At 46.1% G+C, this 24574-nt stretch overlaps 1 protein-coding gene across 1 annotated transcript; it reads left to right on the top strand.

Annotated features, from left to right (window-relative positions):
- Positions 1-1852: 1852 nt before the first annotated feature.
- VAMP2 (vesicle associated membrane protein 2) lies at positions 1853-23862 on the top strand. Its single transcript, XM_063137398.1, has 5 exons — positions 1853-1971; positions 15352-15472; positions 18855-19013; positions 19468-19519; positions 21195-23862. Coding segments are annotated over exons 1-5 (351 nt in total). The 5' UTR covers positions 1853-1969; the 3' UTR covers positions 21212-23862.
- Positions 23863-24574: the final 712 nt, after the last annotated feature.

Raw genomic sequence — 24574 nt, 5'->3', positions numbered from 1 at the left:
CCACATAGTTTGGTGTATAAGTCCCATCACCATTGGCTATGCTGGAGTTGTAAGTCAAAACATCTGGAGGGCCATAAATTAACATCCTTTTGAGAAATAAAGACTGCACTGGGAGAGAGGGAAGTTGACAGCTGTTCGGCCACTGTGTGAACAGAGTGCTGGACTAGATGGACCCTTGGTCTGATCCAGCATCAGGGCTCCTCTGATGTTCTTAAGTAGGGATGCGAAGAACACAACTGGAGAAAAATGATCTCGCAAGGCATTAACAGCTGTGTGTTGAGCAGTGGAAGCTCCGATTCCTCTTTGGGTAGAAAGAGGTAGAAACACAGAAAGGATTTTAGGTACCACACAAAAAAATTATAGGTAGCCGTTCAAATCTTTCAGGGACCTTACAGTAGGCTGAGGGACGCATGAGATCTTGTATGAAAGAGCCACTGTTAAATAGTGAAATCTCACTTCCAACCTTGCCAGCTATAAAAATACAAGCAGGAGAAAGCCGTGTGGCCCGTGTTGGTTAGTCATGACTGAAGTAGTAAACTTGGGCCTTGGTGTACTGCTTCAGACCACTTCTAGGGGTCAAGCTCCACAATTAATTGATAGAGGTATCAATTAAGGTATGCCTCTAGTTATACTCTAAGATATAGTGCCTCTGGAGATGGAGGTTTTATTCAGCTATCACAGAACATCATCCTTTTAAAGGAGAGCCACGTTAGCTCGGAGCAAGGACCCATCCAGTCCACCATCTTGTTTCCATCTTTGGCCTGCCAGATGTTTCTGGAAAGCCTCACAATAATGTGAAAGGGGCGGCAGCCATTAAAGCATAGCTAGATTTGAAGTGCTGCTCGTTTAGAAGCCTTTGGAAGGAGGGATTAGAGTCAGTCATGAAAGACATGGCTGTTACTCTGGATAGAAAACTATTTTACCTCAGGTTCGGAGGCTACCCAAGGTTAGGGTGACCCTATGGAAAGGTGGACTGGGCTCCTGTATCTTTGACAGTTGTATTGAAAAGGTAATTTCAGCAGGTGCCATTTGTACGCATGCAGCACCTGGTGAAATTCCTTCTTCACAACAGCTCAAGCTGCAGGAATAGAATCATAGAATCATAGAATAGCAGAGTTGGAAGGGGCCTACAAGGCCATCGAGTCCAACCCCCTGCTCAATGCAGGAATCCACCCTAAAGCATATATGTTGTGCTTTTTATACTGTATTTTGTATTTGTGCTTTTAACCTGTTGGTTGTTTGATTATGGTTTTAATTTTTGTGAACCGCCCAGAGAGCTTCAGCTATTGAGCGGTATAAAAATGTAATAAATAAATAAATAAATAAATACAGCTAGAGTGACTAGATAGATAAGAGGGCAGGGCTCCTGCAGCTTTAGTTTTTGTGAACCGCCCAGGGAGCTTTGGCTATTGGGTGGTATAAAAATGCAAATAATAATAATAATAATAATAATAATGAAAAGGGAATTTCACCTGGTGCTGCATGCATATAAAGGACACCAGCTGAAACTCCCTTTTCTATTCAACCGTTAAAGGTGTATGAGCCCTGTCCTCCTTTTCATATGGTCACCCTATATGTGTTTTTGTGTGGGGTCCCCCCCACTTGTATATTTCATTCCCCACCCTTTCTCTGAGGGGTTCTCTAGCTTTTCCCCCTCCCTCCCTTCTCTTCAATGAAGAAGAGGATGGGAGTCACTTGAGGAGAAAAACAACCATGAGGCTTGGAAAAAGGCAAGCCAACATGGCGGCCGCGAGAGCCTTTTTCTCCCCCCCCCTTCTCGCCCCGCCCCCTCTTTTCCCTCTGACATTCCCTCCTCCCGCTCCCTTCCCCAAGTGCCCGGATGTGAGCAGCCCGGCCGCCATCTTCCCGCCTCAGCCGAAGCGATCCGCACCATTCGGTGAGCGCGAGCCCAGCAGCAGCTGCAGCAGCGCCGACCGCCAGCCTCGAACAGCATCCCCACCTCCCCGAGATGTAAGTAGCGCTCGATGCAAAGCGCCGGGCGGCGTGCAATGGTCCTCCGGCTGCATTAAGGCGGATGCATGCCAGCGCTTCGGGCTGCCTTGCAGCGAGAAAGGGCTTAAGCCACCCACGCAAGGGGTCCAGCAAGCGATTTGGGGTCGGTGGGTGGGTTAGAAAAGAGGGGCTCATTGCAAATCGATCGATAGCGTGCAATGACCCTGGGGTTGCATTAGTGTTTGTGCATATGGGGTTGGGTTCTCCGCGCCTTCCTTGCGGGGGAGGCGAGGGGGTCACGGCCACCCGCTTTTGTGTGTGTGTGTGTGTGCGTGCGCCAAAACAGGTTTAGACTCGGCGAGGGGGGGACGAAATGGCCACAGTGTCTTGTCTTTCTCCCCATCACTCCGCCGCTTATCCTTTCCTTTTGTGTGTGTGTGTGTCTGTTCCCGTTCCCCCACCCACACATCAGCCTAAGGCGATCTCAGGGATCTCAGAGATCTAAGGAGATCAGGGCAAGGACGTGAGGCGGCTGGAGGAGACCTAGGGGAGGCGACGAGCCCCCGATTCCTTCCTCCAACCTGAAAAAAACAAGGCGAGGGTGCGGGGGGGGGATTCTTTTAAACTCCCCCCCCCCCAATCGCCATTTTCTTACCCAAACCACATAAATCTATGCAGGGAAATCAACATGCATCAAATATCACCAAAGATGTTGCATCTCTTCTCCAGCTGCCTCCCACCTCCCCATTAAAAAAAAAAAATCTAAATAATTGAGGAACAGGGCAGTTGTATCTTGAGGACTAGAAAATTGAGGTCTCGCAGGCAAAACAAATAGGGAGAGAAATAAATGGCTCCTAATGTTTTGCTTTCGTTAATGTTTGCCAGGAATAAATGAGGTCATCGTGTATGATCCTTCTCACCCCGTGTCTGTATATATGTGAGAATCGACCCCCCCCCCCCAATCATATTGAGGGAATCAAGGTCTAAAGAGGGCGATATTGTCTCTTTTTATTTTTATTTTTTTGTGGGGGAAACAATTTTCATCAGTAAAGCTAGTATTAAATATATTTTAAATCTGCAATCTAATAATAAGTATTTTTTTGTATGGGAGTGTCAGCTTCCCCCCCCCCCCATTATCTTCCACCTTTGTTGTTTTTGGCTCCCATCTGTAAAAATACCTGTGGGCGATTTACTGTTTCCGGTACTTCTGTAAGAAACGGGTACTGAAAAACAAAACAAAAATAGAAACATTTTCTTGGGGTCAGAATCTTCCCCATCCTACTGTGTGTACAGGTGGAAGGGGGTGTACAAAAAAGGAGGGGTGTTGTTGTTGTTTTTAAAAAAATGTCCTCCCCGCATCTGGCTATGAATGTCAAATGCTCTGACAGTTGAAATTGACTAAAGCCACAGAGTTTTTTTTCTTTTTTAGTAAGGCATTAGAAACAACCCTGCTGTGTCTGAAATGAGAAAGTTTGGAGGAATGTGGGTTGGGGGCATAGAATCATAGAGTTGGAAGGGGCCTCTAAGGCCATCAAGTCCAACCCCCTGCTCAATGCAGGAATCCAGCATACCTGACAGATGGTTGTCCAGCTGGGCCTCAGGGTGGGAGAGCCCACCACCTCCCTAGGTAACTGGTGCCATTTAAGGCAGATGCGCCCTTCCCCCGTTTACCCTTTTGAGTATTTTTAGATTTCGCAGGCAGGCAGATGGATGACGCTAAAAATACCTCCTTTTTTCCTTCAAGCAGTGACACTTGCCTTGATTTCCATTCAACCTTTTGTAGCTCCGATTTTTGTGGGGGGGGGGGATTGTGTTGGTGGAACGCACCCTGTTTTTTGTATTTTTTTCTGTACCTAAGCTACTACAATTGGTGCTTGTGTGATGACTCCCCTTGTGCTGCAATAAATAAATAAATAAAAATACAGTGGTTATAGAGATTGACCCCCCTCCTCCATTTTGTGGTATATTTTTTGGAGCTTCTGTAGGGGGAAAAAACATAAGGAGGTGGGAAAAAGGTGTGGTAGGATTTTGAAGTGGGGTTATGGACTGGGAGTTTATATGGGTAAATAGAGAAAAACAGATGGGCAGGTCAGTGGCAGAGAACAGAGTACAGAAGGATTGAAAAAACAGGATTTTGGAGCTGCCTATGTGAAGCAACATGGAATAGAGTGAGCATCGTTTGGGCTCTACTGTGGCTTGTATAGCTGAGAAACACAGGGTGTGGAAGAAGGTGGAACATCCTATAAGGACTGATAAACGATATGGTGCTCTCCAGATATTTTGGATTATAATTCCTCAAACTCCTGACTATTGGACATGCTGGATGGGGTTGATGGGAGTTATTGTCCAAAACATCTGGAGAACACCAGGTTGTCTACCTGTGTTTGAAGATGTGAATGGGGGAAAATAGCAGGCAGGAGGACGTGTACGTAGAGAGGCTAATAGTGTAAATGTTTTGCTGGCTGTGTGGTTGATGAGAAAGCAAAAGCAGGGGAGGTGAATTTGGATGCTTTTGACTCGCCAAGTGCAGAAATGCTGTGCTAGGCTTGATGACAAATGGCATGCATTCTGCGTGTGCTCAGTGGAGTTAGCTTTTCTAGAATTAGTTAAAGGGTGAAAGATGCTTAAGGCGACTGGTGGGCGAACTGGTATTTTGCTCCTGAAGTTTGGATTTTTCTTGTGAAGGTTGGCTAGTCTTGGGTCAGAACAATCTAAGAATACAGCTGTCTTTGGTGCCTTGTGGAAAAGTCACACATGTGTATGTAGAGAATATTGTGGAGAAAGTTGTGGAGCACATGTGAATGTAGAGAATCTCTCCCTATTGTAGAGAATATTGTGACCTTGGGCAGAGAAAGCAGAATAGATGCTAAATTATGATAATTTTATAATGAAGATGGGAGCGGGGTGGAATCAGCAGGTGTTAAAGTTATAAACTTGTATAATTCATATTACGGCCATGTTTGACTCTGCATAATTTTTCATATGAGTATGAATAAAGCTTATACTCCAAAGACATGTAGTGATATTTTATCCATTAAAATCCACAAAAATGCTATCGCTTAACCAGTAATAATCCAGAGGGTGTTTTTTTGGGGGGGGGGGGTTGGGTTAAATTTACGACTGCCCTGACTTGCATTCTTAACTAAATGATTGCTTAATAACTTTGTACATCTAGACCAGCCTTCTGACCTGCTGAACTACAACTCCTATCATTCCAAATCAGCCTGGCCCTTGGGCATGGTGTCTGGGGATGCTGGTAGTCCAACACACCTGGACGATGCCAGATTGGAGAAGGCTTGGCCTAGCGTGTGGATTTGGAGATTAAAAAATCACGTATAAATGAAATCAGTTGCCTGCGCCACCGTTTAAACTGTAAAGGCCAACAGCATTTGCTGAAAATCCATATAAGATTTTTGGGCATGCAAAGGTGATTATGCCCAGCAATATTTCCATACCTCACTGGTCCACGTCCTGCTCCCTTCCTTCCACGTAGAGGGAGAGAACACAATTAAATTGCGCGATCTGATATTCCTTTCTTCCAAAATGTGCATTCCGTTACTTTTTTAAAAATATGATCTTGCTCCCTATCCTTTTTCTGAAGTGTTGGTCTGCCCTGGATCTGGTATGCATCAATCGTTCTTTCTTCATCTGCCTCCCACTCAACCCTTCATAGCATAACCCTCTGTTATGATTGCAATTCTCCCTCTTAAAAGAGATTATTATTATTAATATTTAAAACACACACACAAAACCCTCTTTCCAAATCTTAGAAGGAGTAGCCTTGTGAATTACCCTGGGTCTCTCCTTGAGATATTAAATCAAAGAGGAGAATTCCTCCACCCATCCCAATTTGCTTGAATCAGTCTTTGGGCTATTCTAGCAATGAGCAGTTTGGGAGAAGGGCGTTGTGTTCCAGGAGGTGCAAAGTTAAGAGTGAAGATTGCAAGGTTGTTCTTACTTATTTATGCCACATAAACATTGCCCCCATCCCATAAATAAGCCTGACAAAGAGAGGATGCCACAAAAATGTTTGCTGTCTTTCCTGTGTTAGTCATTTGTTGTCTGTTTGGGAGGGGGGCAGGGGCAGAGATTTATGTAATTGTTCCCTGCTTGGTTACCTGGTGGCAATCATCAATGACCGCTCCCAAGGCCCCAAGAATGTGCATTAAATATGCAGCGTCCGCAGATTGCTTGGCTGAAAAGAAGAAAAGGGGGAAAGGCCCAGCAAAACGTGGAACAAACAAAACCCATTGTCCTGAGCAACTGGTAAACAATCAGAGCACCAGCTTCATTCTCTTTTCCTCCTCCAAATCGTTTTTATGTGACCTTGTTGCATTTTAAACAAAGGGGTAGTCGGAAGATGACACAAGTCACATTCTTAGTCGCGTAAAATCGTGTTTGGAAAGCTAATCGCTTCAGCCTTGCAGATAAACCTCCAGAAGAGTTAATACTAGCTCATAGATAAATTTGCTCGCCTAGAGGAATTAATTGCTTGCCCTAGGGGAGCCTTTATTTAACAGCTCTGGATTACTCTTAGCTTGCCATCCTTGATTCCCACCTTTACCAAATTTGCATACCCTTTTCCAACTTGTGCTCTCCAGATGTGCTGGACTACAACTCACCCTCCCCTGCCAACAGGCCCATCATCCCCAGACTTGACAGAATAAGCCTGTTATTTAGCCAGAGTTTACATCAGGTAGCTTTAATTCTGTCTGTATAAATTTCTCTGTTGGGGAATGAATTCCTTCCTCTTAAGCCATTTCAGTATTACTATTATTTTTGGCTCTTGACAATGCCATACCTGTTAGAACACATTTCTTGACAAAATAGCTGTCTTGTGCCGTCTTACCCGGTCAAATTATTTTTTCATCTAGCCCAGAAGGATGGGGTCCCCTCCCTGTAATCTGCCACCTGATCCTTTTTAAATGGAGGGGCTCTACCAGTGAGCCATGGCCCCTCTTCAAGTTCTCATAGAATCATAGAATAGTAGAGTTGGAAGGGGCCTATAAGGCCATCAAGTCCAACCCCCTGCTTCATGCAGGAATCCACCCTAAAGCATCCCTGACAGATGGTTGTCCAGCTGCCTCTTGAAGGCCTCTAGTGTGGGAGAGCCCACCACCTCCCTAGGTAACTGGTTCCATTGTCGTACTGCTCTAACAGTCAGGAAATTTTTCCTGATGTCTCTGCCCGAGCTGGGTAGTGGGGTGACTACTTTTGGTCTTTCTTTACCCCGTAAAATAATGACTGGCATGCAAAAGGAGAGAGACCAGTAGGAGAGGTACATTTGACTTGTAGCTTTTTAAGGTGTGATGTTTTGGGATTTTTTTAACATTTTAAATTTAAAGCTGCATGGAATGCTTCGTTGATACCCAAAATGTAGATGTAGGATTGTATCCAGTGTTAGTCCTACTTAGCTAGACCCATTGAAATGTTTGGGACTTGTCCCATTCACTTCAGTGGGTCTTCTCTAAGAAGGACTGAAACCCAATCCCCCGTTTGCACAAACACACAGTGCCCCTCTGATTTGCATAATTAACCTTGCCAGGCGCAGCTTCTTTTATCACCTGAACCCAATGAAGGTGGCTTGTTAGTTGGTTAACAAAGAACCCAGAACCCATGGCCTGTTGTGGGGTGATTTGTTAACTATTCTAACAGGCCACCTGCACCAGGTTCGGATGATGTGGGGACATGGATTGGTGTTTTGGAACCCATGGACACCACAACCCACCATATGGTTACTAAGCCATGATGGACTGTGGTGATCGCGTGAACCTGATCCCTGTCTTAAAGTTACCTGCTTTAAGTTACCTGTGAATTTTGAGCTAGCCAACACTTCTTCCTGTGTTTGTTTCTTGATTGTGAGGACTGGTAACTTCAGCCCAAGAAAGCAAGCCAAGATCGTGTGCTAATATGGAAGGGCACCTCCCAGTCCCTGGTCTCATTAGCAACCACCACTATCGTCCTTCCCAGTGTAAAAAATTGCACTGACAGGTCTGTTTCAGTGGCAACATCTCACATCCAGAATTAGTCATTCATAATATTGCAATTGGAATCAAGGGGACTTAAGTTAATCAGGTCTGACTTGTCCCATTGATTTCAGTGGGTCTACTCTAGGCGTGGTTAAGTCTGAATCCAACCACTTATTTTTTTGAGATACTTGTTCAAACAAGCTCCAAGCGACATATGGAATAGCCTGACTTTGTGATAGATATTTACGGCAGAATTTGAGACAGTTCTGCATTATCCATAGGAGGTGGCTGTAATGAATGATTCTTGGGGAACTCTCCCTAAATCCCATTGCTTTTTTCCCCTTTTCTTTTGTGTATTGGCCAGCGCTAGGCATTTTTCATAAAGTCGTCAGGGTCCTGCAATCCCATCATTAGTTTTTGTGCTTCCAGAAAGACACAGTGTTCCTTGGGCAGAAAGGTTACTCAGTTGCTACCTGGAAACTTGGTCAGGAAACTCGTTTTGCATCCGTTTGGGTTCATGGTACATTCCCTCATTCTTGTATCGTGAGGATGTTATTAAACCATATTCCTTGCAAATCCTGCCTTATTGTTGGGGGGTTAATATCAACCAGCTTTCCTCAACCTGGTGCCCTCCAGATGTGTTGGACTACAGCTCCCATCACCCCAGACAGCTGGCTGGGGATGATGGGAGGTCTAGTCTAACACATCTGGAGGGCACCATGTTGGGGAAAGCTGGTTGAAAACAAGAAAAGCTGAGTTTATGAAGAACATACCGAATGTTAGTTTTTCTGAGACGGAAGAGTCTAAAGAAGGTTTTGGATGGTGTTTATAAATTCAACTTTCGTTGTCAGCCAACAACTTGTTAGGGGTGAGTGTGTAAGTATATTAGCTTATTTTGCCTAATTTATTCTCTTACTATTCACTGCAGAGCACTGAACTTTCCATTCCCTCCATCCCTGTCCCCCCCACCCCAGCCAAATATCTACCTGTTCCATTGCACCCAACCACCCCTTCCTTTGCTGCAGAGATTTCACTAGCCCTTGGTCAGACACTTGGGCTTTTTCCCCATTCAGGCAGGTTGACGACATTGGGATTGTACTACTTCAGACTGCAGGTGTGGGTCTCATGTGGTTGAACGTTTTTGCAAAGGAAAAGTAAATTCCCTGCTCCTAGAGAGCTAGCAGGTCAGGGAGAAGGATTCTAGGGTGATCATCCTTATGTGCTAGATATCCGTGGGTAGGGTATTTCGGCTGGGTGGGAGGAACAGAGGAGAATTCCGCCATGTGAGCTCCACTTAAGTCCCAAGTGGTCCAGATGTGAATAAATCCCCTGAGTGAGTGTGAAGCCTGTCTGGGGTCCCAGCCCAGCTTTCTGGGGTTCCCAGGTGGGCCCACCCCATTTTCCTTGGTCACCAATCCCTGGGTGTTTTCCTGGTTTTTGTACTCTTTTTTTCCCTCCCTTCCCAGAGGTTTGAAATGCCTTTCCTAAGGCTGACTTACTGGCAAGAAGGGTCTTAAGCTACAAGAAAGGCAAATGCTATTTGGGCTACATTAATAGAAGTATAGCTTCCAGATCATGTGAGGTACTGGTTCCTCTCTATTCGGCCCTGGTTAGGCCTCATCTAGAGTATTGCATCCAGTTCTGGGCTCCACAATTCAAGAAGGACGCAGACAAGCTGGAGCATGTTCAGAGGAGGGCAACCAGGATGATCGGGGGTCTGGAAACAAAGCCCTATGAAGAGAGACTGAAAGAACTGGGCATGTTTAGCCTGGAGAAGAGAAGATGGAGGGGAGACATGATAGCACTCTTCAAATACTTAAAAGGTTGTCACACAGAGGAGGGCCAGGATCTCTTCTCGATCCTCCCAGAGTGCAGGACACGGAATAAGGGGCTCAAGTTAAAGGAAGCCAGATTCCGGCTGGACATCAGGAAAAACTTCTTGACTGTTAGAGCAGTACGACAATGGAACCAGTTACCTAGGGAGGTGGTGGGCTCTCCCACACTAGAGGCCTTCAAGAGGCAGCTGGACAACCATCTGTCAGGGATGCTTTAGGGTGGATTCCTGCATTGAGCAGGGGGTTGGACTTGATGGCCTTGTGGGCCCCTTCCAACTCTGCTATTCTATGATTTCTATTTTGCATTTTGGCCTTGCCCCTTTTTGGCCCGCCCGTGTGGCTCCCCAGAGCTGCTCTGAAATGAAATCCGGCCCTTGGGGGAACTGAAAGAGATTCTGCATTCCTCCTTTAAAAGCTTACCTTCACAGAATTAAGCTTTATTTTTTATTTTATTTTTTAAAAGTGTGTTTCCTCAGGATTTCTGTGGCATCCCTCCTCCTTTTTGCACAACAATGACAATATTATCTGAGCATAGCGTTAATTATGTTATTCTTCTATTCTGGACCTGGCAGGCGGATACGGTACGGCTTTTGATTGAGTCTCAAGATTTCCCTTAAAAGCAACATACGTGCTTCTTTCCCTCTGGAGAATACATCTGAAAATGTATGGCACGCCTCCGTTACTGACTGGAAGTGTTCTTTCCCAAGGGAAACAGACGTTCATCTCCACCTTTTTCTTATCCTCCCCTGCATAATTCATGGTCCCCATCAGCTGGGATTTTCCTCTTTATGAATAAAGATCTGTCCATTTGTTAATTCTCCACCATCTAAAGCTTTCCCTGTTTCTGTAGCAGTTTTTTCTTTCTGATCTCAGCACGTTGCTTGGTATCACTTGACCTCCCTCCCTGTAGAGCGTGACAATTCTGTCGGAGCGAGGGGTGACGTCACTGTCTGAAAATAGGAGGCTCTTGGCACTGTGGCCTTTGGGGGACAAGGGGAGTGATTTCGTGGTCTTGTTTCTGAACATTTAAGTCATCCATCTTCTGTTGCTTATTTCTTCTTCCGTGTGTGTGTGTGTGTTATTTTATATATTTTTTGTAGTAAAGAATTGTTTGGTGCAAACAAAGATTCCAGAGCCCAGCCCTGGAAAAATTCTGGACTCCTGGAAATTGGATGCTGCCATTTAGGAATTTGAAGTGTTTTGCTTAACCCTTGCCTGTGTAACCAGTCTGCCTAATCCTGGATTGGGGATGGGCATACCTCTGGAGTTCCCATCCTAAACCTGGCCATGCCTCACTCACTCACACATACAATATAAAGAAGCATTTGCTATCCCCAAAATGCATAACAGCATCAGTTCTACTTCGAAAATTCAGATCCTGTGGGTTGCAGGATCCTGGAATTCTGTCCATCCCAGCCGACTAGAGTCTTTTCATCGCACCTTGTAAAACCGTTTGAAATTTATTTATTTATTTATTTATTTATTACATTTTTATACCGCCCAATAGCCGAAGCTCTCTGGGCGGTTCACAAAAATTAAATGTGTAGTTTTGTATCTAATCTTGGTTTGTATGACACTGTCCAGGTCTCCCTTTCCATGGATTAAATATAGAGCCCTTGGCTCTTAATCCTCCCTCGAATTACACAGCCCCTTATCTTACACCACCAGGGTATTAATAGCATAGCCCCCCTACACCCAGCTGGGCCTGAACGAAGGCAGCTCCTCTCATGTTTGGCCTTTAAAACAACAAAAAGGAAGGGAATTGGAATTTGGCTCTTAAAAATAGCAGATGCAAGGGTTTTTTCGTTTGTTTTGGATGGGCGGTGCAGTTAACACCTAAGGGATGTTTCATTCTAAACACAACACTTGTTCAGGTTTTCTTACGTTTAAATAAAATTGGCAGCGACGGATAGGAACGTGACAGGCACTGTCTTAAGTGATGGGCCCTGGGAAGCTGTAGGTGGGATTGTAAACGCCCTGTGCTTAAAAGTATTCATTTATTCCAGCGGTCCCCAACCTTTTTGGCACCAGGGAGCAGTTTCATGGAAGACTATTTTTCCACGGCTGGGTGTGTGTGTGTTGAGGGGATGGTTTTGGGAAGCCACGCCTGCTGCCCCCACCCCAGCATCCAGGCTTTGCTTCGGCTGGGCAGGCGAGATGGCGCCCTGCGTCCAGGTACACTGGGATGGGGGGGGTGAAAGCAGCTCACCTGCGCGGCCCGGTTCCTAACAGGCTACAGACCAGGAGCGGTCCGTGGCCCAGGGGTTGGGGACCCCTGATTTATTCTATTTGCATCCTTCCTTCCATGGGGCTTTTGGGTGCGTTTCCCACTTGGGCACCGAATAGATCTAGTGTTATTTAGCAGAGTGGCTGCATCGGTGCAGACCCGGGGTCCGATTTTAACATTTCCGTAGCGGTGTAAACTAAATTCCATATCAAGAGAAGGTGAATCTGGTGTTCTTTGCATGCATATTAGGTATGATTCTACTTTTCTTAACGGCACTGGAAGCCCCGTACTCTGGCTTGCTTAGAAGGACCCTGCTAGGAACAATAGAATCAAAGAATCACAGAACAGCAGAGTTGGAAGGGGCCTACAAGGCCATCGAGTCCAACCCCCTGCTCAATGCAGGAATCCACCCTAAAGCATCCTTGACAGATGCTTGTCCAGCTGCCTCTTGAAGGCCTCTAGGGTGGGAGAGCCCACAACCTCCCTAGGTCACTGGTTCCATTGTCTTACTGCTCTAACAGTCAGGAAGTTTTTCCTGATGTCCAGCTGGGATCTGGCTTCCTTTAACTTGAGCCCGTTATTCCGTGTCCTGCACTCTGGGAGGATCGAGAAGAGATCCTGGCCCTCCTCTGTGTGACAACCTTTTAAGTATTTGAAGAGTGCTCTCATGTCTCCCCTGCCTTATACAGAGTCAGACCCTGGGTCCATCTAGCCTGGTGTCGTCGACACTGCCTGGTGTCTGTCTGCCTGGTGTCATCGACACTGCCTGGTGGCAGAGGCTGTCCAGGGTTTTGGACAGGAATTTTTCCAGCCTAGAGATGTCAGGGTCCAGGGATTGAACTTGAGACCTTCTGGATGCAAAGCAGACGCTCTGCCACTAAGCTACAGCCCCCACCCCCAACGCTTTACCAGAATACAGCCACTATGTTGGTTGGAAATGTAACCATGGAGCCCAGCAGAAGAAGTAGATGTAATCTGAATGAAGAAATAATGTACTTTGATCACTAAGGAGAAAACAACAGCAACACCGTGTATCAGTCAGGATGCTTTCTTAGTTGCCTGTGGCAATTATAAATGTCTGCATGACAAAAGCATTGACTTTTTTTTACGTTGTTGGTGTAATAAGTGACTGGACACACTTACATAGGAAGATGGCTTCTTTTGGGAACTTAAGTGCAAAGATAATAATAATAATAATAATAATAATAATAATAATAATAATAATAACAACAACAACAACAACAACAACAACAACAGCAGCAGCAACCCACTTTTCTGCTTATTGGACACTAAGAGTGGCTTACATTGGTTAGAGAATACAATGCAGTTCAAAAACCAGGAACTCATAGAATCATAGAATAGCAGAGTTGGAAGCGGCCTACAAGGCCATCGAGTCCAACCCCCTGCTCAATGCAGGAATCCACCCTAAAGCATCCCTGACTGATGGTTGTCCAGCTGCCTCTTGAATGACTCTAGGGTGGGAGAGCCCACGACCTCACCAGGCAACTGATTCCATTGTCGTACTGCTCTAACATTCAGGAAGTTTTTCCTGATGTCCAGCCGGAATCTGGCTTCCTTTAACTTGAGCCCGTTATTCCGTGTCCTGCACTCTGGGAGGATCATATCATGATAATACAGAATCTAACTACAGGAATCAAATTAAATCTTTTTCAACCAGCAGTATCCTATATTTTGAAAGCCTGTCAGAATAAGAATGCTTTGTAATGGAAAACAAAGAAGGGAGCCCCGAATGAATCTCCATGGAGAAGGAATTCGTATTCCAGAGCCATGGCACCACCACGGAGAAGGCCGTGCTTCAGAGCCAGGCCGCTGAGGCAGATTTAAAGCAGTCTCTCTTGAACCTTCCTTTGCCCTTTGCTGTCCTGTGATAGGCAGGCAGGCCTTTGGCACGGAAGCTGGTCTGCCGCTAAAGCGTTTTTTAATTGGTTGGGTGCTGTTAACTTCTTTTAATGTGTTTTTAATTTATTTTGTATATTGTATTTTAATTAAGATTAGGTTTTAAATCAGTATTTCATTACTGATAGCCGCTTTGAGTGCCATTTTTGGTGGAAAGGCAAGATATACGTTTAATAAATAAATACAATTTAAATCTAAATCATTTGGCTAATTGTTACAGCTTTGTTTGTTCCATTGTTATCCAACTCTTTATTCGAGGGGAATTACCCCATAGAGTTTTATGTTTCCGACCCCAATTCAAGGTGCTGGTTTTGACCTATAAAGCCTTACACGGCTTGGGACCACAATACCTGATGGAACGCCTCTCCTGACGTGAATATACCCGGTCACTACATTCAACATCTAAGGTCCTCCTCCGGGTGTCTACTTTGAGAGAGGCTCGGAGTGTGGCAACGAGGGACAGAGCATTTTTGGTGGTGATCCCCAGACTATGGAATGATCTCCATAGGCTCGCCTGGTGCCAACGCTGCTATCTTTCTGGCGCCAGGTTAAGACTTTCCTCTTTGCCCAGGCTTATGGCAGCACATCTTAATCACCCACATGTTTAGTTTTTTAACAGTTTTTAATGCTTTATGTGTGTATGTTCTGTGTTTTAAAATTTTAAATTTTGTATACTTGTTTTTATCTCAATTTTAGAATTTCTGTAAACCGCCCAGAGAGCTCTGGCTATGGGGCGGTATATAAGTGTAATAAATAAATAAATAAATTTTATCCCATTTTATCCTCCCCTGAGAGGTAGCTTAAAATGACTAGTCCAAGATTGCTTGTGGCTGACCAGGGATTTGAACTCAGGTTTTCCTGGACCAAATTCCATACTGTATTCTAACCTTCACTAGCCTAGTGCCCTCCAGATGTGTTGGACTGCAATTCCCATCGTTCCGAGCGAGCTTGTTGCAGCAGGCTGAGGAAGGCTGCTGTGTTCACAATAAAGAAATACTTTTGACATGCCTGCAGATTATGGGATAGATGGGGGTGGGTGGGTGGGTGGGCACTCCTGTCTGTTTTCCATCCCTTGAAACCCATTGCCAGTTTGGTGCTGTGCGTTGGCTGAGTTGTGAGAGAGTCTCAAACCTCTAGCAAGACATGAGCTTCCCACGATGGGGTAAACATGACTTTGCTGCTCTCTTCCCTTTGAGCACTGCTGTGATGACAAAATGAGGCATGGCTGTGTGCCATCCCACCTGGAGCCCGAGATGGCTTTCGCCATCTAGCAGTTGTGCTGGATTGGGCTGAAAGATGAAAGCTCAATGGTTGCTTTACTGCCGCGCAGCGGTCTTCTTTTGCATGCAGGTTGTCTTTAGAAAGCGCTAAAATATGCAGGGGAACTATTTTTAGAAGCAAAAAAAGAAGGCAGGCTGAATAATCCTCCTTTTCTCTCTCTTGCTTTCAGGTCGGCTTCTGCCCCAGCTGCTGCCCCTCCTGCTGGAGGAGAGGGGGTCGGACCTCCTCCCCCACCCCCCAACCTCACCAGTAACAGAAGGCTCCAGCAAACACAGGCTCAAGTCGATGAGGTGAGAAGTGGTGTCTGCATTTATACCCGTTTGCAGCTGGGGAATTTGGGAGAGAAAAATTCTCTCTCCTCCCCTTTATTGCGGGAGGAGTAACTTCCCTATGATTTAGGTTGTAAAAATACGGGATCACTATCCCACCTACATGCACTCTCCCTCCTTCCTTCCCTCCTTCTGTCTTGGGAATACACAGAAGCGTAGAGTTTTGGCATGGGAAAGGGCCTATGAAGTCATCTAGTCCCATCCCTCCTGGTCGATGCAGGATCTGCAAGGCAGAAATCGGCGGTTGCTGCATCCTCCACTGACGGCCGTTCCACTTCTGCTTAAATCCCTCCCTCCAGCAAAGAGAGCTCCCCACCTACCCAGTCAAGCAGTTTTTACCATTAGGAAGTTTTCCTAATGTATAGCTGGAATCCGCTTCCCTGTAATTTATTTATTTATTTATTACATTTATATACCGCCCCACAGCCAACGCTCTCTGGGCGGTTTGCAACAATTAATGGTAAACATTAAAAGTATACAAAATTTAAAAACCATCATAAAAACAGTATAAAAACAACAGTATCCATTTAAAAACAACAATTCTGGGGTCCATTAAAAACAAACTTAACGTTGTTAAATGCTGTTAAAATGCCTGGGAGAAGAGAAAAGACTTGACCTGGCGCCGACAAGATAACAATGTTGGCGCCAGGCGATCCTCATCGGGGAGATCATTCCACAGTCGGGGGGCCACCACTGAGAAGGCCCTCTCCCTTGTTGCCATCCTCCAAGCTTCCCTCGGAGGAGGACCTTAGATGTTGAGCACAGTGTACAGGGAGGTTCATGTCAGGAGAGGCGTTCCGTCAGGTATTGCGGTCCCAAGCCATGTAGGGCTTTATAGGTTAAAACCAGCACCTTGAATTGGGCTCAGAAACATATAGGCAGCCAATGCAAGCGGGCCAGAATTGGTGTTATATGCTCAGACCTAATCCTGCCCTCTGGAGGAACAGAGACCAAGGCTGCCCTGTCATCTGCCTGACCAGCCCTTCATGCAAAGTGAGGGCTAAGGGCTGATGCCCAAGAGGTGTGTTCTGGGAGTAGGGAGTTAAAGGAAGTGGGAGGGGGGCATTCTTGGAGGTCTTCTGAGAGGCAGTTCGAGGCATCAGGAGCAGCAAGGGAGAAAAGGCCATCTTTTGAAGGAAATGGGAGACCTTGGGGTGGTGGGACTGGAAGAGGAAAGGTCACAGGCAAGCATGTATCCAGCATAAAGAGCACAGAGGTGAGGCGAGGAAGGCTGTGGAGGATTTTGATGGTAAGGATGAGACGCGTGTGCTGGTTCTAGGAGTGGACAGGTAGCCGGCAGAGTGATTGAACAGAGGGGCAAGAGAGGTAGATAAGTTTGGCATTAAAGTGTTGAAAAAGAGAAGACTGAAATGAGGGGGGAAGCAACAAAATATTTGACGGGACAGAGTTACAGTAATCAAGGTGAGAGATGGGGAGGGAGTGAACCAACGTTTTTTTGCCCCCAGGGACGGAAAGCAAGGACTGTGTTTTTCTAGTGTTACAAAGGGAAATGTGATAAGACTTGGCTGTGGGATGAATACGGGCAAGAGAGAAGAGAGAAGGAGGCAAAGATAAAGGTGAGGCCTTGTGTCTTGGAGACAGTGACGTGTCTAAAGTTACCTAGTGAGCTTCAGGGCTGAGTGCGAGGGTTTCCCTGGGAATAATAATAAAAATTAATAATAAATGTATTTATTTCTTACCCGCCTCTCCCTCTGGATCAAGGCAGGGAACAACAACAAATATAAAAATGCTATAAAATATATAAAACTGATTAAAAACATATCCAACTACTACATTATTAAAATAACAGCCAAACATTTAAAAAATGATAATGGCCTACCTCGCAGGGCTTGTGTACAAGCAAACACGATAAAGACACTTTGTGGATTAAAAATACTGGGCAATTAATATGGGGTAGGTGGGTTCTGTGAGTATGTATTTTGCAGATAATTGATTATATTGTACAAATTGGGCTCTATGCATTATCCAGCCATTATTGGCAGACACTGCTGAATTTACACATCCCTGATTTTTCTGACAGCTTGGAGGAGGGTCAGGATAGGTCCCTCGCTTTGGCCAGATTTTGGAGACAATCAGAAATTACGCCAGTCTCTCTTCTTTAATAAAATCCCCACTCGCAATACACAATACACATTTTTCTAACATATGTGCTCAAAACGGCTTATAATATGAGAGTATTAAACAGTAAGAACATAAGAACCCCTAACCCTGTCCAAATTGTCATCTGGATACTAATGGTCAACAGCGCCCTGTCTTGGATTGTAGATCCCAATTTTTCTCCTTTGCCATAACTCCGAAATGTCAGGACACTTCATAGGGAGTGGGGTGTGTTGAGCACGTACCTTCCTGGTGCAGGGAACGCTTATCAAATTTGCAGATGACACAAAATTGGGTGGGATAGCGAATACCCTGGAAGACAGAAACAAACGTCAAAGTGATCTTGATAGGCTGGAGTGCTGGGCTGAAAACAACAGGATGAAATTTAATAGGGATAAATGCCAAGTTCTACATCTAGGAAATAGAAACCAAAGGCACAGTTACAAGATGGGGGATACTTGGCTCAGAAATACTACAAACGAGAAGGATCTTGGAATTGTTGTAGATCACGAGCTGAATATGAGCCAACAGTGCGATATGACTGCAAGAAAGGCAAATGCTATTTTGGGCTGCATTAATAGAAGTATAGCTTCCAAATTGCATGAGGTACTGGTTCCTCTCTATTCGGCCCTGGTTAAGCCTCATCTAGAGTATTGCGTCCAATTCTGGGCTCCACAATTCAAGGATGCAGACAAGCTGGAGCGTGTTCAGAGGAGGGCAACCAGGATGATCAGGGGTCTGGAAACAAAGCCCTATGAAGAGAGACTGAAACAACTGGGCATGTTTAGCCTGGAGAAGAGAAGATTGAGGGGAGACATGAGAGCACTCTTCAAATACGTAAAAGGTTGTCACACAGAGGAGGGCCAGGGTCTCTTCTCGATCCTCCCAGAGTGCAGGACACAGAATAATGGGCTCAAGTTAAAAGAAGCCAGATTCCAGCTGGACATCAGGAAAAACTTCCTGACTGTTAGAGCAGTATGACAATGGAATCAGTTCCTTAGGGAGGTTGTGGGCTCTCCCACACTAGAGGCCTTCAAGAGGCAGCTGGACAACCATCTGTCAGGGATGCTTTAGGGTGGATTCCTGCATTGAGCAGGGGGTTGGACTTGATGGCCTTGTAGGCCCCTTCCAACTCTGCTATTCTATGAAGTCGTCCTTGGCGCTGCACTTGAGGGGCCCATGTATAGAACTCTTTTCTCTGCTTCTCTTTCCCCTCCCTGCCCAGGTAGTGGATATCATGCGAGTGAACGTGGACAAAGTGCTGGAGAGGGACCAGAAACTCTCGGAGCTGGACGACCGCGCCGACGCCCTGCAGGCCGGCGCGTCCCAGTTTGAAACCAGTGCAGCCAAGCTCAAACGCAAGTACTGGTGGAAGAATCTAAAGGTAATGTCAAATAAGGGATATCCACCTCCCTGCCCGCACACACGCACTCTTACCCCTTACCGGGGAAACGGCGCCCTTTTAACGTGGCGTGAAAAGTCCTTGCCTCCCATTGCCTTGTCGAAATGGTCACCTGGGTCTTAATTGGAATGAGAGGTTGAGAAAGGCTCCACCCTGGAAGTCCGTGTTTAATCTCAATCTTGTCCTTGGGAAACGTGAGCCAAAGAGTGCAGATGCCTCATTACTGACTCAAATGCTGGGAACTGAGGTTTCGGGACCAGGCCATAGCTTTTAAGCAGGGCCTAAGCCCCTAGTGCCGCCCTCAAACATGTTTTATCTGGTATTTGGCTCTTTCTGCCCGTTCCTCGTTCATAGAGACTAGTGATATCTCACCGCTGTCTGCATCCATTCATGCTCTTGCTCTTTGCCCCCACCCTTTCTTTCCTTCCAATTGCAGATGATGATAATTCTGGGGGTGATATGCGCCATTGTCTTGATCGTTATCATTGGTGAGTTCCATCTGTTGTAGTGTGGCAAATGGGGGCATGGTGTGAGAGGAGGCTGCCTGCCCTGCCCTGGTTTAGCCTTACTCTGGGTTCAAGTCCCATTTCTGCAGTGAATTCGGCCACACGGCCGTGGCAAATTTCATTTATTTTAAAGCATTTATATTCCACTTTTCCATTTTAAAATGCTCAAATGGCTGCATTTTCTGTAGACCAGCCTTCCCCAACATGGCGCCCGCCCAATGCCCGCCCCATTTCCCATCATTCCCAGGCAGCGTGACCATTAGCAACTCCCGGGTACCAGGGTGCAGCTGCGAATGCTGAGATCAAGCAGTCAGGCTTTCAAGACAGGCTTAACTCTGGAAAGATTTCGGTAGGAGGGGCATACACATTTTGCCCAGCCCCTTCACAGTGCAGCCGACGTATTCCTTCATTGCAAGGACTTCTCGTGTGTCCTTGTGGGCGTGTCTCATAAATTTGGAAGAGGCGATGTTAAGACCTATAGAAGGGTTTGCGTTTGGGCTGTGAGTGTAGTAGTGAATTCTTGGGATCAGTCTACTTCTGGGGTTGTAGTAGCTGAGGAAGCCTGTTTCCTTCAAGCCCTGTTTGTGGGCTGCTCAGAGACATTCTCGATCCTCCCAGACTACAGGACACGGAATAACGGGCTCAAGTTAAAGGAAGCCAGATTCCGGCTGGACATCAGGAAAAACTTCCTGACTGTTAGAGCAGTATGACAATGGAACCAGTTACCTAGGGAGGTGGTGGGCTCTCCCACACTAGAGGCACTCAAGAGGCAGCTTGACAGCCATCTGTCAGGGATGCTGTAGCGTGGATTCCTGCATTGAGCAGGGGGTTGGACTTGATGGCCTTGTAGGTCCCTTCCAACTCTGCTAGTCTATGATTTCCTGGGTACCGTAGAAATCTGGATTGTGGACTGAAGGGGAGCCTTTGGTGTGATGCAGCAGGGCTCTTCAGGTCTGTTCAGGCTGGAATCCTGTACCATACATTAGGAGTGCTGACCGCCTTTTAGCCCAAGGGACAAATTCAATTTCAGAGCAGTTCTTGGGCCAGGCATGGGGTGGGCCAAAGGCAAAAGCGGGCAGGGCCAACATATCCCCCCTCCCTCCAGACATATTTCAGCTCAAAGCCTTAGTCTCAGTAACAGAGTCTTAGGTGAAGGCATTTCAGCCTTTTTGAATGGGCCTAGGGAAGGGGCCATGGCCTTATGTGGAACCAGGAGGAATGGATCTGGCCCTCAAGTATTAGGCCTGAGATCCAATACTCCCTTAATCCAGGAGTCCTATCGATCTCACAGTACTTTACGTCTGAGTGAGGGTTCGTAGGATTGCACTGTCAAAGGGTTCATGGTTCTGTGACCCACCGTAGCTGATGCCACTGATTCCAAGAGACATCAGCAGTCAGAATGCATCCTGGGAACTTGATAGGGAAGAATTTGCTGCCACTTAAGGAGAGTTAGGGAACAGACTGCGTTTCCCCTGCAGCCATGGCCCTCCTCCTCGGGGCAGGCCTGGCACACACATTTCGTACTTGGCGCTTTTGAATTGATGTTTCATCGCAAGAGAGGGGAAAACCCTCTGAGATGATTAATAATCCTTTTATCTCTCTCTCTCTCTCTCTCTCTCTCTCTCTCCCTCTCTCTCCCCCTGCGTCCTGATTGCAGTTTACTTCAGCACCTAGTAGAATTTACGGAGCCATTTCCCATCCAGGAGCAGCGGCCGGGAGAGGTGTGAGGGGGCGAAGTGTTCCCCCTCCCTCCTCTAATTCTCAGCCATATCTTCCAGCCCCGCCTCCCCCCTCCATACACCCCTTATCCCCTCTCCCCCCAATTCCCCCCCTGTGTGTGTGTGTGTGTGTGTGTGTGCATTGCGTGTGGGTGTCTTGTAAATAGCCTGATTTGTTATTTATACATATATATATATATATAATATAATATTATATTTTGTCTGTTTGTAGATTTATTACTAGACTTTCCATGTGTCATGGAATCTCCCTTATTCCTGCCAACCCCTAAATTTCTCTCTCTGACAGTGTTTTTTCAATGTCTTGATTTTTAACTAAACCTTTGAGGACCAATAATTCCCCACGATCGCCTTTCCTCTTCTCCCACTTAGGTTGGCTCTTAACCACCCCTAACCCTTTCCAAATTGTCCTCTGGATACTAATGGTCAACAGTGCCCTGTCTTGGATTGTAGATCCCTATTTTTCTTCTTTGCCATAACTCCGAAATGTCAGGACACTTCATAGGAAGTGGGGTGTGTTGAGCACGCACCTTCCTGGAATCGGGGCAAAATCCTTGCTGCCCGTAACTGACGTGACTTCTGACTAGACTATGGTGATGGGTGTTATGAATTCCTTTGCCCACTCTACCTTTTATCACTGCCCCTTCCTCCTGCGGGGGGAAGAATCTATACCCTTTGTGATCTTCTGTAACATTCCTGGAGTTGTGCTGTGTTGCTGTGTCTTGAAAGTAATCAACACTACACCTTATAACCCCTCAGATTTGGGAGGGGGCAGCGCTGTATGAAAACCCTGCAACAGCCCACTCCTTGCAGCTGACGTCCTGCCATAAATATCCTGTGTGGAAACTGCCTCTTGATTTTTTAAAATAAATAAATAAATGACAAGGTAATAATATCTACATTCCACACCTCTTCCATAAAGGAGGCAAGGTTATTTAAGGTTGGGAGGAGTTCCCTACACTTTCCAGAATAACTCCCAGTACCTTCTCTTCTTGCAATCACTGCCTATTTGTCAGGAATTGGGGTGTGTGTGAATGTGTGTCCGGCGTGACAGCAAAAAAAAGGGGGAATTGAGGCTTCAGTTCCTTTCAGAAGTGACAGGGTGGTTATGTTGCAATTATGGTTAACTTTAACAGATTTGATGTCAAGTAATATAGGAACTGGGTGAGGGAGGGATTTAAAATTGTGTGCTGAGGTGAGAATTGCTGTTCAATCCACAGGGCAAGGAAAGGTCTCCTGCTCTGGTCCTGGGAATTAAATTTAGGTAGGCACATTGTATCTTTGTGTCGTTGCCATATAGTGAAATAATGATGTTTGTGTGCCGTCTCCAACTTCTGAATGGAACTGCTGACAAGGGGAAAGGATGTTTGTGTCTGTGTGGATGGGGAGACAGGGTAGAGGGGGAGACCAGTATGGATACTGGCTGTTTGGGGGAGGGGGTGGATGGACCCTTTTCTCTGCCCCCACGTCTCCATCCTTGTCCCAGATCAACAAGTTCAGCTTTGCAAACTTTGTAATTGTGATATTGTGGTGAGTGACTCCTCTCCGGATCCCTGTTTAGCACAAACTGCCATCTTTCTTGGCCTGTTTATAATGTCCGTGTGACTTTTTTATTATTTTTTTGGTACATCTTCTCCCCACCCCACCCCACCCCATCTCTCCTCCCCCTCCCCCCACAACTTTCTCCCAAGGAGGGGAAAAGATTCTCCCTATCAACTCTCTGTGTACCGATCGCTCTCGGAGGCCAAGGAATTTCTAGAGGAACAAGAAGCAGCGTGACTTTTTGTTGGCATCTATGGCAAAGACGGTTGGGCGCCCTTGCCAGTTTAGAGGGAAAACTTGGCACAGGGGGTCTCACTGGCAGTGTTGGGGGACAATATTTGTTGTCTGTGTCTGGGGGTGGACAGGGCTGGAGTGGGGAGGAAGCCGGAAGCCCGTCGAAGTCCTGGCTCCCGATACGGAGGGACAAGGGAGCCAGGAGATTTGATGATGGAGGCTCTCCCAACCCCCGGCCAAGAATGTTGTGGATGCACTCTTTGGTGGGTACTTTTGATTGTGAACTGCTGGGGAAAAGGTTCAAGGTGGAGATGCTGTTGATTCTAGTGTGCACGGGGGAAGCTTGAGTAGCTTCTTGAGTGACAGGTAGCTATGGAGGTATTTGACACATCGTCTTCCATACCTAGTGGAGCAGGGTGTGTGTCTTGGGGTGGGGCAGAGAAGGGGCTGCATTTCTCTAGCTGGACTGCAGATGTCACTGCTGCTCTCCAGCTGTTGGACACAGTTCCTCTAGTTCACTGAAAGAGGGAAATTAAGATTTTTAAAAAGGGTAGAGTTTACACCAGAAGGATAGGCCTGTGTGCCCTGAAAGCAGGTCTGATAGATTAGGGGGTGAGGAAGGCTCTTCTGCTTTGCATCTCCTGTCTCCTTTTCCTTCTCCCTCTTCCTCAGCAGGCCTGGGTTATGCAGGAAGGGGTGGAACCCAGTAGGGACAGAATTCAGAGTGATTATGCTGTGAAAAAAATAATACTGAAATTTGGAAGAGGAAAAAAAAAGAAGAAGTTCAATAAATGTCCTGTGGAGAAAGCCCAACTTTTTTGTCTTGCTTCTGTCTCTTACAAGTTGACCTGGCTTCTACCAAAGTATTATTTGTTTAAAGAATTTATATCCCATTCTTCAGACAGGCTCCCAGAGAGTGGCCGACAGGTGGATGAAAAAAGGGGATTCTAAATAGAATACCGCCTTTGTTCTAAACGTTTCAGACGTGATATAGCTGCTCGGAGCCAAAAATGTGCATTTAGAAATGGGATGAAAAGATTAATTACTAACAGAACACTAGGCAGTGCCCAACATGTGGGAATAGATATCAAATTTGCAGGTTTCCCCCTTTCACCTCACCCCCGCCCCCCGGAGATATAAATTGAAATGGGGGGCGGATTTGAAATCTATGCAATCATTTTCTTTTCAGTTCTAAACTTACCACTTAAGGACATGATACATTAACACATATGATTGCACTGTTTCCTATATTTATTAAATGTTAAAGGATAAAGTACCCAGTGTTAGAGATGGATTATCATTCTTCCCCCGACTTCACGCCCTCCAGATGTCTTGGACAACAAATCCCAGAATCCCCTAGCCAGCAAGGTTAGGAAAGGCTGCTTCAGGGTCCCAAACACATCTTGGGTTTTGCCAGTTGGGAAAAGGAGAAGAGTTTGAAACAAACTATTCAGTATTGTGGTACACAAAAGGAAGTTTTTATTATTATTTAGAGTTTGGAAACAGTTGAGAAGGATGCCCCCCC

Source organism: Elgaria multicarinata, chromosome 11, assembly GCF_023053635.1.
Source record: "Elgaria multicarinata webbii isolate HBS135686 ecotype San Diego chromosome 11, rElgMul1.1.pri, whole genome shotgun sequence".
In the NCBI taxonomy this organism is placed as follows: Eukaryota; Metazoa; Chordata; class Lepidosauria; order Squamata; family Anguidae; genus Elgaria; species Elgaria multicarinata.
The sequence above is the reverse complement of the archived record's forward strand: the minus strand, read 5'-3'. Positions and strand labels throughout refer to the sequence as shown.